Here is a 19,284-nt window from a genome sequence, read left to right on the forward strand (position 1 = left end):
ATTTACCTTTCATACCAGCCTCCCCCGCTCTCACTACCTCTGCTGCCGGATCCTGCTCTGTGCACATGTAGCTAGCTGCAGGACACATCGGGTTAATTAACCTGATGTGTGCTGTAAGTAGGAGAGCAGGGAGCCAGCGCTCAGTGTGCGCTGCTCCCTGCTCTGTGCACATTTAGCTACAGCACACATCAGGTAATTAACCCGATGTGTGCTGTAGCTAGGAGAGCAAGGAGCTGGGGGCTGGTCACTGGTTGCTGGTGAGCTCACCAGCAACTCGTGTAGCCACGCTCCAGCGATCCCTGCCAGGTCAGGTTGCTGGTGGGATCGCTGGAGCGTCGCAGTGTGACAGCTCACCAGCAACCTCCTAGCAACTTACCAGCGATCCCTATCGTTGTTGGGATCGCTGGTAAGTTGCTTAGTGTGACGGTACCTTAACAGTGAGTACATTACACTGTTAGTCTTTCCTGTTGAATTGGATATATGTCCCAGACATCTCCTTTAAGACTCATTAATGGAACCCTTTGCCACTGGAGAACACTATTGGATGTGAATCATCTGGTACGGACCATCAACAATGAGATGATGTAAGGATTAGGCTTCAACTTTAAACACCAGAGTTTAGACTTTAGACATTGAGCCAGCATATTTTTCCGTTCATGAATCAAGCAAAAAATTGTGCTTGTCTGACAACTTCTAACAAACGTATTTTGCCCCAAACAGTCCTATGACTCGAGATTTCCCAAACTATCATTAAACATTAGGACACACTAAGAACTTTAGTGAAATGTAACGTTTTTCACTCGGCTGTGAATTCTCAAGTGATTGTTCAAATTACTCTTCTGTGTAAAAGATTTCCCACATTCTGAACATGTAAACGGCTTCTCTCCCGTGTGGATTCTCTGATGCTCTAATAAATGAGACTTATTGCTGAAAAACTTCCCACAGTCATTACAAGGGTAGGGTTTCTCGCCAGTGTGAGTCCGACGATGTGTGACGAGGTGTGATGTACTGGTGAACCTCTTCCCACATTCTGGACAGGAATATGGCCGTTCTCCAGTGTGAATTCTCTGGTGTTTGATAAGGTTAGACTTGTTTGTGAAACATTTGCCGCACAATGAACAAGGAAACGGCTTCTCTCCAGTGTGAATGATCTTATGTTTGACAAGGTCAGAGCTGCTGGTAAAACATTTGCCACACTCAGAACAGGAGTATGGTTTCTCTCCAGTATGGATTCTTTGGTGGGCCACAAGATTTGAGTTAGTTGTAAAGAACTTTCCACATGTTGAGCAAGCAAATGGCTTCTCTCGGATCTGTATCCTTTGGTGTTTGTTACAAGTAAAGCATTTCTCGCACTCAGAGAAGGTGTGCGTTAATTCTGTTTCTTCAAGGAATTGATGGCGAGATGTTGAAGCCACTTTAACAGCTTTTTTTTCTTTTCCTGTATACATGACTGTCATGTTTTTTTCACCTGCCCTTTGGCAAATGGAGGCATACTCTCTTGGAGAGTAGACATCTGTGTCTGTGAGATTATCTTCATCATATGATTCATCTTCCTCCTTAATATAGGTTATTATATAATCTATGTGAGAATTGTCTGTAGGTGTAGATTCATCTGTGATAATTCCTTCCTTATCCGATACCAGCTCTTCTTTTATACCAGTTGTTATGTACTGTGTCTGATCCGCTGGTACTGAAATGTTCAAGGGGCTTACATCCTGATTGGACACCAACTGCTCCTTGTACAAACCAAGTCTCGGAGTCTCTTTCTGTGAAAATATCTTCCTGCAACTGCTCTCATCTTGCTCTTTCCTTGTGCGGTGGTGTTTCCCTTTACCTGTAACAAATTAAAATACATAAAAGGTTAATGTTAAAAAAAGGTTATTTGGTAAAACAGAGTTAGTTCATGGGGGCATATGACGAGTGTCTTGAGGTATCCATGAAGTATTACATGAACACTGTAATATCTAAACATACATCCACCAAGGCAAGAAGCCCCTCAAATCTACAACAAACAGGTGATAAGAGATAATGCAGTCTCACCAAAAAACTTGAGGCAAGGGGAACATCCCGAATATCTATGTCCTTCCAGATGTTTTAGTTTGGTAGTTAGGTCACCAGACACCTCTCCAGTCAGAAGCTGAATGATCTTGTTGGTGAGTTCCAGAATCTTTTGCTCATGTAGGCGGGTGTGAGGCAAAGTGATTGTAAATGGGTTCTGCAGGACTCTGCTGAATCCTGCCGAGATATGGTCATTTCCTTTCCTCCTCACAATAACATAGTCCTAGAGAAAAGGAAATATTACATGAAGGAGCCATAATATGCCAACATATTCTAATGTATGAGAAGAATACTCACCTCACCAGTAACTGTGTAGATGATTTCCAGTGTCAATCTAAGAATACTTCTAGAAATCCGGTCCACGTCCTCCTCCAGAATCACTGAACCCACTGGGTCCCTTCCCAAGGATTCCCTTTCTTTTGTTTCCACATCAGCGGACATCACGTTGCTGCATCTAATCTATTACTCTGCAGAGAAATAAGAGGTTTTGTCCAGAAGACTGTAATTTCCTTTACCAACATGTGATAAAGATGGGGCTATACAGCAGTATAAGTCCTGAGATTAAAAACATTTGTGCAACTTGTCTAAAACTTGGGCGATTATTTTAGAGCTCTGATTTTGTTGTAAATAACACGGCCATGCTATAGACAATTCACATGCAGTGTGCGACTTGCATTAAAATCTATGGCGAGTGTGTTGCAATCAATTTGTGACCAGTGACAGAAAATCAAACCCATTTGGTAACTAATGTGATTTTCTGTGAAAGCATCTTGAAGGTTGCAATGCGTCACCATGGAAAATCATTACATATAATGCTGCAATGTGTTACTGACATTTCAGTGACACCAAATGACTTTACTGGAAGTAGCACCTACTACTGGAAGATTCTATGTAATAACAGTAAGCTGGAACATGTGTCCCGGGCGCAGCTATCAGGGCACCATCGGGCAGCCTGATACAGCACTCTGAGTGTCCCCGGCGGCTGCGTTTTGCCGTCCACGTAGTGGGAGCCAGCTATTGTGAGTCCGGCTGTCAAGCTGACAGCCAAACTCAGAAGAAGCACAGTGCGCGGCTCCCTGTGATCAATTGTACTTGTGTCTGTCAGACGCGAGTACAATTGAACCCTGTGACCGCCGCCACGTCCGGGTCAGTGTGACATCAACAGTGTGATCAGGTCATCTGCTCACACTGCTGACGTCACTCGTCGGCACCGCAGAGGCAGCAAACATCGATAGTGAGTGCTCCAGTAATTGTGAACTGAAGACAACGAAGATGAACAACAGAAGGTGAGGGGGCAGCATCTATGGACACAGTATGGGGGGAGGGGGAGGAATGTATATGCTGCCACAGTATAGGGGGAGAAGAGGAATGTATATGCTGCCACAGTATAGGGGGAGAAGAGGAATGTATATGCTGCCACAGTATAGGGGGAGAAGAGGACTGTATATGCTGCCACAGTATAGGGGAGAAGAGGAATGTATATGCTGTCACAGTATGGGGGGAGAAGAGGAATGTATATTCTGCCACAATATAGGGGGAGAAGAGGAATGTATATTCTGCCACAATATAGGGGGAGGGGAGGAATGTATATGCTGTCACATTATAGGGGGAGGAATGTATATGCTGTCACAGTATTAGGAGAGGGTGAGGAATGTATATGCTGCCACAGTATGGGGGGGCGTGAGGAATGTATATGCTGCCACAGTATAGGAGAGAAGAGGAATGTATATGCTGCCACAATATAGGGGGAGGGAAGGAATGTATTTGCTGCCACAATATAGGGAGAGGGGAGGAATGTATATGCTGTCACAGTATAGGGGGAGGGGGAGGAATGTATATGCTGCCACAGTATGGGGGAGGGTGAGGAATGTATATGCTGCCACAATATAGTGGGTGTGGAGGAATGTACATGCTGCTACAGTATAGGGGGAGGGAAGAAATTTATATGCTGCCACAGTATAGGGGGAGGGAAGGAATGTATATGCTGCCACAGTATGGGGGAGGGAAGGAATGTATATGCTGCCTCAGTATAGGGGGAGGGGAGGAATGTATATCCGGCCACAGTATGAACAGAGAGGTTGGAGAGGGAGATATATACAGTGCCTACAAGTAGTATTCAACCCCCTGCAGATTTAGCAGGTTTACACATTCGGAATTAACTTGGCATTGTGACATTTGGACTGTAGATCAGCCTGGAAGTGTGAAATACACTGCAGCAAAAAAGAATGTTATTTCTTTTTTTATTTTTTTTTTAAATTGTGAAAAGTTTATTCAGAGAGTCATTTATTATTCAACCCCTCAAACCACCAGAATTCTGTTTGGTTCCCCTAAAGTATTAAGAAGTATTTCAGGCACAAAGAACAATGAGCTTCACATGTTTGGATTAATTATCTCTTTTTCCAGCCTTTTCTGACTAATTAAGACCCTCTCCAAACTTGTGAACAGCACTCATACTTGGTCAACATGGGAAAGACAAAGGAGCATTCCAAGGCCATCAGAGACAAGATCGTGGAGGGTCACAAGGCTGGCAAGGGGTACAAAACCCTTTCCAAGGAGTTGGGCCTACCTGTCTCCACTGTTGGGAGCATCATCCGGAAGTGGAAGGCTTATGGAACTACTGTTAGCCTTCCACGGCCTGGACAGCCTTTGAAAGTTTCCACCCGTGCCGAGGCCAGGCTTGTCCGAAGAGTCAAGGCTAACCCAAGGACAACAAGGAAGGAGCTCCGAGAAGATCTCATGGCAGTGGGGACATTGGTTTCAGTCAATACCATAAGTAACGTACTCCACCGCAATGGTCTCCATTCTAGACGAGCCCGTAAGGTACCTTTACTTTCAAAGCGTCATGTCAAGGCTCGTCTACAGTTTGCTCATCAATACTTGGAGGACTCTGAGACAGACTGGTTCAAGGTTCTATGGTCTGATGAGACCAAGATCGAGATCTTTGGTGCCAACCACACACGTGACGTTTGGAGACTGGATGGCACTGCAACGACCCCAAGAATACCATCCCTACAGTCAAGCATGGTGGTGGCAGCATCATGCTGTGGGGCTGTTTCTCAGCCAAGAGGCCTGGCCATCTGGTCCGCATCCATGGGAAGATGGATAGCACGGCCTACCTGGAGATTTTGGCCAACAACCTCCACTCCTCCATCAAGGATCTTAAGATGGGTCGTCAATTCATCTTCCAACAAGACAACGACCCAAAGCACACAGCCAAGAAAACCAAGGCCTGGTTCAAGAGGGAAAAAATCAAGGTGTTGCAGTGGCCTAGTCAGTCTCCTGACCTTAACCCAATTGAAAACTTGTGGAAGGAGCTCAAGATTAAAGTCCACGAGACACCCAAAGAACCTAGATAACTTGGAGAAGATCTGCATGGAGGAGTGGGCCAAGATAACTCCAGAGACCTGTGCCGGCCTGATCAGGTCTTATAAAAGACGATTATTAGCTGTAATTGCAAACAAGGGTTATTCCACAAAATATTAAACCTAGGGATTGAATAATAATTGACCCACACTTTTATGTTGAAAATGTATTAAAATTTAACTGAGCAACATAACTTGTTGGTTTGTAAGAATTATGCATCTGTTCAAAAATCCTGCTCTTGTTTGAAGTTTGCAGGCTCTAACTTATTTGCATCTTATCAAACCTGCTAAATCTGCAGGGGGTTGAATACTACTTGTAGGCACTGTATGGCCACAGTATTGGGAGATGGAATGTATATATGCCCACAGTGTGGGGATAGGGAATGTATATATAGCCCCACACAGTATGGGGAAAGAGGGTGGGGAGGATAAAGTATATACAGTCCCTGACAGAAGTTCTGTCGCTTATCCATGTTATGTAAATAAAAGCTTATAACCTGACTTTAAATTCATCCATTGGTTTCATAAATTACTCTTTTGAAAGCTGAAACCCTCCCAAATTTGATTTAGGTTATGGAAATAAAGTTGCTGCAAAGCTGAAATATTGATCATTTAATGAACACAGAAAGGTCAGGTTTTAGCAAGACAAAAGTTTTGTCGCCCACAGAAAGTAATGTGAAATTCAAACAATTAACTTCTAATACAAAAATATGTTGCATAACATTGTTGAATGAAGTTGTGGTGCTATTAGAGCCATATTTAATATTTTGTATGACTTCCATGAGCTTGAAGGACTGCATCCATGCGGTTCAACAATGATTCATACAATTTATTGATGAAGTCATCAGGAATAGCAAAGAATGCAGTCTTACATTGTTGTGTCCCATGAATGGGAACAACCTGTTGTATATAATTCTTGCATTGCATATTTTTCCTCCTATCAGGAAATTCCTTTATTGTTACTAGGTAGATTAGACTGTATGAAGTTTGTCCCTATGTTCCTCCCTTAGTTGGCTTCTGTATAGAATGCTCCTCCCTTCTCCTTCAGTTTAGTCTAGAGGAACCATTACTGAAGAGACATGTCTGCAACCCTGTACAGATTATTCCTTTTCACCTGCCTTTACTTTGTACTTAATACAAGATTCTAGAAGAAAACTACAGCGTTTCTCCTTGTCTTCCTACAAGTCATCGTTGGGCTGAGTTAACACTATCTGTGGAAGCCGGTAGAGTGAGTAAAATCATACAGTTATCTAAGGGACTGATTAGAGCGGTTGGATTCATTGCTACCAGGAAGAGACAGAATAGTGAAAAGGATTAGCTGTGACCGGGATTAGTATACATATATCAGTAAATAACCTGTTTCCAGGAGTGCTATACTGCATACAATCCAGAGAAAGGATTACCCCAAGGGGCTGATAACAAGCCACAGCATAAAACTTTATAGCAGCTTCAGACAAAGTGCCCTGTAAAGTATTAACCTGTTATCAGAACTGTGTGCAGCTATAAACCAAGAATCCCCCATAAGCTAATTGTAAATTGCAGCCAGAGACTCTGCAAATACATCCTGCAAAACAGGCTGCTGGCTGCAGAGATTGCAACATTGTACTGTTTCCCTGACAACCAGTGCAGAGCAGCATTCACCCTTCCTGATGGAGTCAAAGAGAGCTCTCTCACTACCTGCTTTAAAGCAGAAGACAGGGACTCACACTTACATTACAGTGAAAGATCTAAGCGGTCGATCAAACCAACATGGAAGGTTAAAGAGAACCTAGAAACAGCCAGAAGTGAACTGTTTACCCAGACAGCATTATTATGGCAAAGAGTGCAAAAACAAGTGACTGTTTTATCTGCGCCCGGTGCTCATGAGCTACCACCAGAGGGAGCCCTGGAACAACTGTACTCAGCATACCGATCCTACAAAGAGATTTGTAAAAAATATTCCTCTACCCTGCTGAGATCAAATACGTCCGAGTCTCAAAAAGAACTACAGGACTTCCAACAGCTTAATGCTGAACGAGACCGCACCGTGCCCGACATTGTGAGCGAGACTGAAGCAAAAATGGCGCAAATGTCAGGAGCGGCATCTTACAAATCCAGGTCCATTAAGAGCTCAAGGCACTCGCTCAAATCAGGCTCATCAAGGTACTCAACCCTCAGCGAGCAGCTCATAAAGGCGCGCGCTGAAGCAGAAACAACAAAAGTACACGCCATCTTCGCCCAGAGGGAAGCAGAGATGAAAGCAGAATCTGCACGCAAGGAAGCAGAAATTGAAGCCCTTCAGAAGGAATGTGAACATGTGGCGGCCATGGCAAGGCTAAAAGTCTTTGAGCAAGCTCTGGGTGGGAGCCAAGAAGGCAGCGCCAGTTTGTGTGATCTCGACACAGAAGACTCACTTAAGCGTACAAGAGATTACGTGCTGAGTCAAGCCGACGAACTGCCAACTACCATCAACATTCCCGTCAGTGCTAACACTTCTCCAGAGCCTCAAGACACTGATCCACCTACAGCTTCCAGCCTTCCAGGTCAGTCCAATGCACCTCAGACTTTCAAGCCTGAACCAGCTTCATATTCCAATGCACAGCCACACCCTGCGCATCAGCAACCTCCGTATGCTCATGTCTACATGCAACCTAACATGCCGGCAAGGCGCTACACTCCCAACAACTATGTAGTTCCAGCCCCGTATACAACAGAGATTGTACACACCAAACCGATCACTGGTCTAAACACCCACGCCACTACATACTTTCCCATGTTCCCGAACCAAGAAGCTACGAATCACGCAACCAGCACCACGCAGTCAGCAAATGTGCCCCAAACGTCGGAAAGATCAGACATGTCCGACTTTGCGAGGTACATAATCCACCGAGAACTCACCAACACCGGTCTCACAAAGTTTGACGACCAGCCCGAAAACTACAGAGGGTGGAAGTGTGCCTTCAAAACCGCAACGCGTGACCTCGGCATTACAGCTTCTGAAGAGCTGGACTTGCTAATCAGGTGGCTAGGGCCACAGTCTACTGAAAGAATCAAGAGACTCAGATCCGTCTACATCAGCGACCCAACAACTGGTCTCGCAACCGCATGGGACAGACTAGAGAAAGGCTTCGGCAGTCCTGAAGCAATTGAAGATGCATTGCTGAAACAACTATACGACCTTCCCAAAATATCTGGCAAGGATGCTTCAAAGTACCAGGAACTCAGCGACCTGCTGTCTGAGCTCCAGCTGGCCAAAACAGACACACACCTACCTGGCCTCAGCTACCTGGACACCGCTCGTGGGGTGAAACCCATAGTCGCCAAGTTACCTTACAACGTGCAGGAAAGGTGGACTATGGTAGGAACAAACTATAAAAAAGAGCACCAAGTCTCCTTCCCTCCATTCTCCTACTTCTGCGAGTTCATCAACGGCATTGCGGAACGTAAGGCAGACCCCAGCTTCACCTGTGGAGAACCCACCGACTCCACTTCACCAGCTCCTAGGTATGAGAGCCCTCATCAAAATGACAGGAAATGTAGGGGCCCAGTATCAGTCAAAAAGACCGATGTTCTACCACCTACACCGTCAGCAGCAGACAATGGCACTGAAGGCGGGAAGGCGGAAAATCCGAACCGCCAATGTCCTATTCACAAACTGCCACACCCCCTGAAGAAGTGCATTGGCTTCAGGAAGAAACCCCTTCAAGAACGAAAGGAACTCTTGAAAAGGTTTGGGGTATGTTTCAGGTGTTGTGCCTCTACGGAACACCTTGCCAAGGACTGTAATGTTACAATTAAGTGCATGGAGTGTGACAGCACAGATCACGTACAAGCGCTGCACCCATCTCAGCCTGATCCTGCACCTACACCTTCTCCTACCACAAGTCATGGCGGGGAGAGTACAGGTCAAGCTGCAAACCACCTCACAGTATCCTCCTCGTGCACCGCAGTCTGCGGAGAAGATCTCTGGGACAAGTCTTGTGCGAAAATATGCCTAGTAAGGGTATATCCCAAAAATCACCCAGAACAAGCTGTGAAGGTGTACAGCATCCTGGACGACCAGAGTAACAGGTCACTTGCCAGGTCTGAACTCTTCGACTTGTTCGGCTTAAAAGGAAATGCCTACCCTTATACACTAGGTACTTGCAGTGGCATCTCAGAAGCTTGCGGAAGAAGAGCCAGTGGTCTCGTAGTAACATCTCTTGAAAATACCGTAGAGATACCTCTACCGACACTCGTCGAGTGCAACCAGATAGCGGCTAACCGGGAAGAGATTCCAACACCAGAGGCAGCTCTTCACCACCCTCACCTGAGAACTATCGCCAGCAAGATCCCACCTCTCGATCATAGTGCAAAAATCCTGATTCTGATTGGAAGGGACATCCTCCAGCTACACAAAGTACGCCAACACATCAACGGGCCACACGATGCGCCATTCGCTCAGCGCTACGACTTAGGCTGGGTGATCATAGGAAACGTCTGCGTAGGCAAAATGAAGAGTCCCGACGCGATCTTCTCCTACAAGACGCACATCCTCCCAAACGGTTGCGGCACTCACTTTCAACCATGTCCGCATCACTACGGGGTGAAAGAGAGGCTGAGCGACACCAAGTGGCGACAGCAGCCTCCAAACTGCGCGGACGCATACCATCTCTGGGATGATGACTTCGGGTCAACAGCGTTCGAGTCTACAAACAAAGACAACAAATTGGCTCCGATGATAGAAGACAAAAAATTCATAAAGATTATGGATAAAGAGTTCTCTCAAAATGACTCTAACAGTTGGGTAGCCCCATTACCCTTTGGGTCTCCAAGGCCAAGGTTGCCAAACAACTCCCAGCAAGCAACTGCAAGGTCCTCCTCTCTAAAACGCACTTTGGAAAGACAACCAGAGATGGAGAAATGCTTTGTCGAGATTACGCAAAATATCCTCGACAGAGATCATGCTGAACAGTGGCACCACATTCCCACCGAACAAAACCCAGCCGACCGAGGAACGAGACTCACTGCTGCGTCCAAACTCGGCGACAACATGTGGCTAACACCTCCAAGTATCTTATACGAGGAGACCTGCGATAACTACGCCGACAACATGTACGAGCTGGTGGAACCAGAATCCGACAAGGAAATTAGACCGGTCGTCTCCGCTCGCTACACTTCAGTGACATCAAAACAGAAGTTGAGACCTCATCGCTTCGAGTGCTTCTCAAGTTGGTCATCTGAGGTACGAGCCATAGCTTGTCTTATTCACATTGATCACTGTTTCACCGACTACAAGTTTTCAACGTGCCACGGCTGGCACATGTGTGTGATTCGTCCAGTCACCGAACTCGTGCTACTTTTACCAAAGGAGGACGTTACATGAAGTAACTTTGTCGTTGGACACTGCCACGGCGGGGACTGTACCTTTCCTTACCCCTGCTGTACGGAGACACAACTGTCCGTGTCCAATTGAACCTTGAACTTTTCCTTTGGATTAAAACTTTACCGTTGGATTATTGGGTTGGAGGAAGAGTTGGCATGTTTGCGGCTTCCCCAGTCTGAAGATGGGTTTGTTGAACTTGGATTCATTTTTTTACATTTTTCTACTTTTACTTTTTTACGCAAGGACAATGCGTCAACAAAGCATGGACTTGAATTCAGTGCATTACGTTGCATTTGTTGTGTTTGTCTCTTTTCTCGTTACAGGTTTCGCGACATCGAGGGACAGGATCGACTCCTTACGTCGTAGAAGGACTTATGAAATCATATGATTTCAGACGGGGAGTGTTGTGTCCCATGAATGGGAACAACCTGTTGTATATAATTCTTGCATTGCATATTTTTCCTCCTATCAGGAAATTCCTTTATTGTTACTAGGTAGATTAGACTGTATGAAGTTTGTCCCTATGTTCCTCCCTTAGTTGGCTTCTGTATAGAATGCTCCTCCCTTCTCCTTCAGTTTAGTCTAGAGGAACCATTACTGAAGAGACATGTCTGCAACCCTGTACAGATTATTCCTTTTCACCTGCCTTTACTTTGAACTTAATACAAGATTCTAGAAGAAAACTACAGCGTTTCTCCTTGTCTTCCTACAAGTCATCGTTGGGCTGAGTTAACACTATCTGTGGAAGCCGGTAGAGTGAGTAAAATCATACAGTTATCTAAGGGACTGATAATTAGAGCGGTTGGATTCATTGCTACCAGGAAGAGACAGAATATACATGCCTCCCAGAGTTGATCTAGATTCTTTGGTTTTGTCTTCCAATCTTCCTCTTTCATCCTACCTCAAACATGCTCAATGATGTTCATGTCTGGTGACTGGGCTGGCCAGTCCTTGAGCACCTTGATCTTCTTTGCCAGGAGGAACTTTGTTGTAGAGATGGATGGATGAGATGGAGCACCATCCTGCTGCAGAATTTGACCCCTTTTATGATTGGGAATGTAAGAGGTAGCTAACACATCTTGATATTTTAGGCTATTGATATTGCCTTCCACCTTGCCAATGTTTCGCACACCCCCATACTGAATGTAAGCCCACACCATGATCTTTCCACCACCAAACGTAACTGTTTTCTGGATCCATGCGGACTCTAGTAGGTCTCCTGCAGTATTTGCGGTGGCTGTGGTGTAATTCAACTGAAGATTCATCAGAGAAATCCACCTTCTGCCACTTTTCCAGCGTCCATCTGTTTAGCAGGCAGTGGGAGTTAGCAAATGCCACACGTTTTTTAATTGCCTTTTATTTAGTGCTGCCTTCTGGGTACTGATTCGACCATGGAGGCCATTTTGAGACAGAATCCTACAAACTGTTCTAGTTAACACAGGGACTTGAGGTGAACAGGTCTTTTGGAGCTCTGCTGCAGTGGAAAAGGGGCTGGCTTTGGATTTTCTAACCAACAAATGTTCCTCCTGAGCAGTTGTCTTGCGGGGTCTTCCGGACCTGGGCTTGTCATAAACATCTCCAGTCTCTTCAAATCTTATTTTAATTATTTTTACTTGACGCTGAGATACATTAAAGGTGCCAGCCACCTCTGCAGTGGATCTGTTCTTCAGCCTCTTGATAATCAAGGCTCTGGTCGCAGGGTTGATTTTTGGCATGTTGTCAGAGGTCAAGCTGCAGTTCAACTGAAGGTCTGGGGTGCTGGGTTTCTTTTTATACACACCCACTAATTAACCGATCATTTAGTGAGCACAGGTGAGGATGTAAACTATTATTGGGTGCATTATATGACAAGGCGACAACTTTTGTCTTGCCAAAATCTGACCTTTCTGTGTTCATTAAATGATCAATATTTCAGCTTTGCAGCAACTTTATTTTCATAACCTAAACCAAATTTGGGAGGGTTTCAGCTTTCAAAAGAGTAATTTATAAAACCAATGGATGAATTTAAAGTCAGGTTATAAGCTTTTATTTACATAACATGGATAAGTACAGAACTTCTGTCAGGGACTGTATGTCCACACAGTATGGGGAGAGAGGGTCGGGAAGGGGGATGTATAAATGGAGACAGCATGGGGAGAAAGGGTGAAGGGGGAATGTACACTGCGTGCAGAATTATTAGGCAAATGAGTATTTTGATCACATGATACTTTTTATACATGTTGTCCTACTACAAGCTGTAAAGACTTGAGAGCCAACTACCAATTAAGTAAATCAGGTGATGTGCATCTCTGTAATGAGGAGGGGTGTGGTGTAGTGACATCAACACCCTATATAAGGTGTGCTTAATTATTAGGCACCTTCCTTTACTTTGGCAAAATGGGTCAGAAGAGAGATCTGACGGGCTCTGAATAGTCCAAAATTGTGAGATGTCTTGCAGAGGGATGCAGCAGTCTTGAAATTGCCAAACTTTTGCGTGATCACTGAACAATCAAGCGTTTCATGGCAAATAGCCAACAGGGTTGCAAGAAGCGTGTTGGGCAAAAAAGGTGCAAAATAACTGCCCATGAATTGAGGAAAATCAAGCGTGAAGCTGCCAAAATGCCATTTGCCACCAGTTTGGCCATATTTCAGAGCTGCAATGTTACTGGAGTATCAAAAAGCACAAGGTGTGCCATACTCAGGGACATGGACAACCCCTTTAATAATAAAAGTAAGCCCTGTAGCCCAATCCTAACAGCATGTAAGGCTACTTTCACACTTGCGTAGTGCGGCATCCGTCACAATGCGTTGTGTGACGCATGTGACGGATGTGTTGTAAATAGTGTGATAATAAAGGCAACGGATTGCTATGAAATAACGTGTTGCGTTCTTTTAGTTTTCTTTAGCCGAGAGAGAGCCCCCATCATCACGGCACACATGCAGGCACTACAGCCCCCATCATCACCGCACACACGCAGGCACAACAGCCCCCATCATCACTGCACACACGCAGGCACTACCGTCCCCATCATCACCGCACTCACCAGCACTACAGCCCCCATCATCACCGCACACACGCAGGCATTACCTCAGTGATGTCACCGCTGACAGCGCGATTCACTTCAGTTGCTGTGTGGAGCTCACAGGAGCGGCGGTGTTCTACAGCCGCTCCTGTCTGTTTCATGTAGCAGAGCTGAAAGCGTCGTGGGACCTCTGTGGATTACGTCGGACCTGGAGGGGTAATTGGGAATTTTAATAAAGTGGTGAAAGACGGTGGTTTTTGTCTTTTATTCCAAATAAAGGATTTTTCCGCGTGTATGTGTTTATTTACTTTCACTTACAGGTTAGTCATTGTGGGTGTCTCATAGACACCTGCCATGATTAACCTAGGACTTAGTGGCAGCTATGGGTTTCCATTAGCTCCTTATTATCCCGATTGCCACCACACCAGGGCAATTCGGGATGAGCCAGGTAGAGTCCCGGGACTGTCGCATCTAATGGATGTGGCAATTCCGGGCAGCTGCTGGCTGATATTTTTAGACTAGGGCGCTCCCCATAACATGGGGCTCCCCATCCTGACAATACCAGCCTTCAGCCGTGTGGCTTTATCTTGGCTGGTATCAAAATTGGGTTGGACCGCATGTCATTTTTTAATTATTAATTTATTTATTGTACTGCACGATATAGACCCACCCACCGATGGCTGTGATTGGTTGCAGTGAGACAGCTGTCACTCAGCGTGGGGGCATGTCTGACTGCAACCAATCATAGGTGACAGTGGGTGGGGGAAGCAGTGAATACGAGATGGAATAATGAGCGGCCGGAATTTTCAAAAGCAGGAGAAGCTGCCAGAGCAGTGTGACAGCTGTGCAGCGTCGCGCCGGTGATCGGTGAGTATCAGAGAGGGGGTGAGAGGGAGAGACTGACCGACAGAAAGAGATAGAGACCAAGAGAGAGAGAGAGACCGACAGAGACAAAGAGATCGACAGAGAGAGATAGAGACCGATCGACAGAGAGACAGACCGACAGAGAGACATAGAGACCGAGAGAGACCGACCGACAGAGAGAGTGAGAGAGAGACCGACAGAGAGAGACCGACCGTCAGACAGAGACCAGGAGTGCTTTTAAACGATTTAGAACGTTCTGCTGGACATGCTGAGCATGCCGTGCGTTTGGCGACGGAATCCAGCACCATAGGCATTCATTATGCCTCTTAACCGATCCCAATGGAATCCTGCGGAGTGCGTTTTTTTACAGCAACAAAAAAGTTACATGACGCGTTCCTTCCGCCTGACGGGCACTGACGGTCACCGACAAAACAACTGATTCGCTGTGGGGCAGATGCAACGCAAGACCATCCATTGCAAGCCGTCCTTAATAGAAGCCTATGAGGAATAAACGGATTCCTGCAACGGTTACCATAAGTCCTCAAGGCAGCGCATTGCAACGGATGCCTCACAATGCAAGTGTGAAAGTAGCCTAATATACTCCCTGTCAGGATTCAGCTCTGCTCGCTGATTACAGCAGTTATCACATGGCCACTCGACTCACATGCAATTTTCATATTTGGTCATGTGACAATTAGCTTTTGTTTCTACTGCTGTTTTTCATTGAATAATTGAGAGAATTAGGAAGAGCAGCTCGACTGCATGTGACTAAGTGTGCAAATCATATATGAATGAGCGGTCACATGACAACTACGCAAACCACGAGAAGGGGGACGCCAAACAGAATTCTTGCCCCGGGCGCCAAAAATCGTAAATACACCTCTGACGCTTCCTACTGGAGGATTCTATGTAACACCAGTATACTGGAGGGTAGCGCGTCATACTGGAAGATTCTATGTACTAACAGAAGCTGGAACTAGAGCCACCTACTGGAGGGTTCTATGTAATAACAGTATAGTGGAGGGTAGTGCCACCTAGTGCAGGGTGCTATGTAATAACAGTATAGTGGAGGGTAGTGCCACCTACTGCAGGGTGCTATGTAATAACAGTATAGTGGAGGGTAGTGCCACCTACTGCAGGGGTCTATGTAATAACAGTATAGTGGAAGGTAGCGCCACCTAGTGCAGGGTGCTATGTAATAACAGTATAGTGGAGGGTAGTGCCACCTACTGCAGGGTTCTATGTAATAACAGTATAGTGGAGAGTAGCGCCACCTAGTGCAGGGTGCTATGTAATAACAGTATAGTGGAAGGTAGCGCCACCTAGTGCAGGGTGCTATGTAATAACAGTATAGTGGAAGGTAGCGCCACCTAGTGCAGGGTGCTATGTAATAACAGTATAGTGGAGGGTAGCGCCACCTAGTGCAGGGTGCTATGTAATAACAGTATAGTGGAGGGTAGTGCCACCTACTGCAGGGTTCTATGTAATAACAGTATAGTGGAGAGTAGCGCCACCTAGTGCAGGGTGCTATGTAATAACAGTATAGTGGAGGGTAGCGCCTCCTACTGCAGGGTTCTATGTAATAACAGTATAGTGGAGGGTAGCGCCACCTAGTGCAGGGTGCTATGTAATAACAGTATAGTGGAGGGTAGCGTCACCTACTGCAGGGTGCTATGTAATAACAGTATAGTGGAGGGTAGCGCCACCTAGTGCAGGGTGCTATGTAATAACAGTATAGTGGAGGGTAGCGCCACCTAGTGCAGGGTGCTATGTAATAACAGTATAGTGGAAGGTAGCGCCACCTAGTGCAGGGTGCTATGTAATAACAGTATAGTGGAAGGTAGCGCCACCTAGTGCAGGGTGCTATGTAATAACAGTATAGTGGAGGGTAGCGCCACCTAGTGCAGGGTGCTATGTAATAACAGTATAGTGGAGGGTAGCGCCACCTAGTGCAGGGTGCTATGTAATAACAGTATAGTGGAGAGTAGCGCCACCTAGTGCAGGGTGCTATGTAATAACAGTATAGTGGAGAGTAGCACCACCTAGTGCAGGGTGCTATGTAATAACAGTATAGTGGAGGGTAGCGCCACCTAGTGCAGGGTGCTATGTAATAACAGTATAGTGGAGAGTAGCGCCACCTAGTGCAGGGTGCTATGTAATAACAGTATAGTGGAGAGTAGCGCCACCTAGTGCAGGGTGCTATGTAATAACAGTATAGTGGAGGGTAGCGCCACCTAGTGCAGGGTGCTATGTAATAATAGTATAGTGGAGGGTAGCGCCACCTAGTGCAGGGTGCTATGTAATAACAGTATAGTGGAGGGTAGCGCCACCTAGTGCAGGGTGCTATGTAATAACAGTATAGTGGAAGGTAGCGCCACCTAGTGCAGGGTGCTATGTAATAACAGTATAGTGGAGGGTAGCGCCACCTAGTGCAGGGTGCTATGTAATAATAGTATAGTGGAGGGTAGCGCCACCTAGTGCAGGGTGCTATGTAATAACAGTATAGTGGAGGGTAGCGCCACCTAGTGCAGGGTGCTATGTAATAACAGTATAGTGGAGGGTAGCGCCACCTAGTGCAGGGTGCTATGTAATAACAGTATAGTGGAGGGTAGCGCCACCTAGTGCAGGGTGCTATGTAATAACAGTATAGTGGAGGGTAGCGCCACCTAGTGCAGGGTGCTATGTAATAACAGTATAGTGGAGGGTAGCGCCACCTAGTGCAGGGTGCTATGTAATAACAGTATAGTGGAGGGTAGCGCCACCTAGTGCAGGGTGCTATGTAATAACAGTATAGTGGAAGGTAGCGCCACCTAGTGCAGGGTGCTATGTAATAACAGTATAGTGGAGGGTAGCGCCACCTAGTGCAGGGTGCTATGTAATAACAGTATAGTGGAGGGTAGCGCCACCTAGTGCAGGGTGCTATGTAATAACAGTATAGTGGAGAGTAGCGCCACCTAGTGCAGGGTGCTATGTAATAATAGTATAGTGGAGGGTAGCGCCACCTAGTGCAGGGTGCTATGTAATAACAGTATAGTGGAGGGTAGCGCCACCTAGTGCAGGGTGCTATGTAATAACAGTATAGTGGAGGGTAGCGCCACCTAGTGCAGGGTGCTATGTAATAACAGTATAGTGGAGGGTAGCGCCACCTAGTGCAGGGTGCTATGTAATAACAGTATAGTGGAGGGTAGCGCCACCTAGTGCAGGGTGCTATGTAATAACAGTATAGTGGAGGGTAGCGCCACCTAGTGCAGGGTGCTATGTAATAACAGTATAGTGGAGGGTAGCGCCACCTAGTGCAGGGTGCTATGTAATAATAGTATAGTGGAGGGTAGCGCCACCTAGTGCAGGGTGCTATGTAATAACAGTATAGTGGAGGGTAGCGCCACCTAGTGCAGGGTGCTATGTAATAACAGTATAGTGGAGGGTAGCGCCACCTAGTGCAGGGTGCTATGTAATAACAGTATAGTGGAGGGTAGCGCCACCTAGTGCAGGGTGCTATGTAATAATAGTATAGTGGAGGGTAGCGCCACCTAGTGCAGGGTGCTATGTAATAACAGTATAGTGGAGGGTAGCGCCACCTACTGAAAAGGTTTGGACTATTGGAAATGCTGTGGAGTCTCTGCACAGCAGTGAGCAGTGGCATTACCATGCTCGAGCCTCGTAATGAGCAGTCAGACTCTTGAATGGTCGTGTGAATCGTACTGATTATAATGGAAGACAATGGGGAACGCAAGCATTTTCCAGACGCACTTCCATTCTACTCAGGTGCGTGAGTTGCGCCAGAGCTTAATGCTACAATAATAATATATAGCGGAGGACAGCGTCATCTGCAGGAGAGCGGCTATAGAATGAGAGCATAACAGAGACAGCGCCACCTGCCGGAAAGCTCTATGCAATGACAGTATAACAGACATATCGCCACCTGCTGGAGAGTGCTATGTAATAACAGTGCAATAGAAGTAAGTGGTCGTGTAAATGCGACAGTGTTTCCTTGGGTATGAGTCATTATCGTGACAGTTTTTGTAGGGCGCACATTTATCCCCCCTCCCAAACGGAACCTGCAGTTACCGTCATAGACTCAGCTATCACCGGCAGCTCCTCCTCTTCCCTCAATAGCGGCACAGACAAGCACCGGAAGTACCCGTCCGGAAGTGGAGTTCAGAGGACTCAGCTCTGCGTTCCATCTGGCAGGACCTTGCGCTCCACTGCCACTTCCGGCTGAAGCCAGCGGCTCCCGCTCTCGCTGTGGGAAGGGTTCCTTCCTCATACGTCCTGTTGTGGATACCTGGGCATAAATTACCGATGATGTAGACTCCACTTTATGGCCTCTTCATCTAGAAATGGAGAAGGCACCATAGAATTCCATGTAATAAAATAGTATATGCTCCTTGTATACTGCAGTACATGGAATAGTGCAGTGGTATTGGCAGGACACCCTTTGATATGTACATTAAGAACCTATGGCCAATGTTTCCCACCATTTGCGCGACATGTAGGAAAAGTATATGGAATGGACCTCTACGCACCAGTGCTTTCCAGCCGGATAAATTGGGAAAGACCAGTTACTGAGCGTTACCCTCGAGTAGCGAGGGGCCAGTGCCAAGAAACTAATCATTATTGGGCTACTCCAGAGGTTGCCATACTGTGACCCCTT

At 46.2% G+C, this 19,284-nt stretch overlaps 1 protein-coding gene across 2 annotated transcripts; it reads right to left on the reverse strand.

Moving 5' to 3' along the window:
- Positions 1 to 377: 377 nt before the first annotated feature.
- Positions 378 to 18,751, reverse strand: LOC142311223 (uncharacterized). 2 transcript variants are annotated; one of them, XM_075349438.1, is made up of 5 exons: positions 18,699 to 18,750; positions 13,832 to 13,974; positions 2,356 to 2,525; positions 2,041 to 2,281; positions 378 to 1,834 (listed from the first exon to the last, which is right to left on the reverse strand). In XM_075349438.1, exons 3-5 carry the CDS (start codon positions 2,497 to 2,499, stop codon positions 777 to 779), a joined length of 1,443 nt encoding a protein of 480 aa, XP_075205553.1. In that variant the 5' UTR covers positions 2,500 to 2,525; positions 13,832 to 13,974; positions 18,699 to 18,750; the 3' UTR covers positions 378 to 776. The 2 variants fall into 2 exon arrangements, with proteins under 2 accessions (XP_075205553.1, XP_075205554.1); XM_075349439.1 differs by lacking the exon at positions 13,832 to 13,974 and having other exon boundaries at positions 18,699 to 18,751.
- Positions 18,752 to 19,284: the final 533 nt, after the last annotated feature.

This window comes from Anomaloglossus baeobatrachus, chromosome 5 (assembly GCF_048569485.1).
Source record: "Anomaloglossus baeobatrachus isolate aAnoBae1 chromosome 5, aAnoBae1.hap1, whole genome shotgun sequence".
In the NCBI taxonomy this organism is placed as follows: Eukaryota; Metazoa; Chordata; class Amphibia; order Anura; family Aromobatidae; genus Anomaloglossus; species Anomaloglossus baeobatrachus.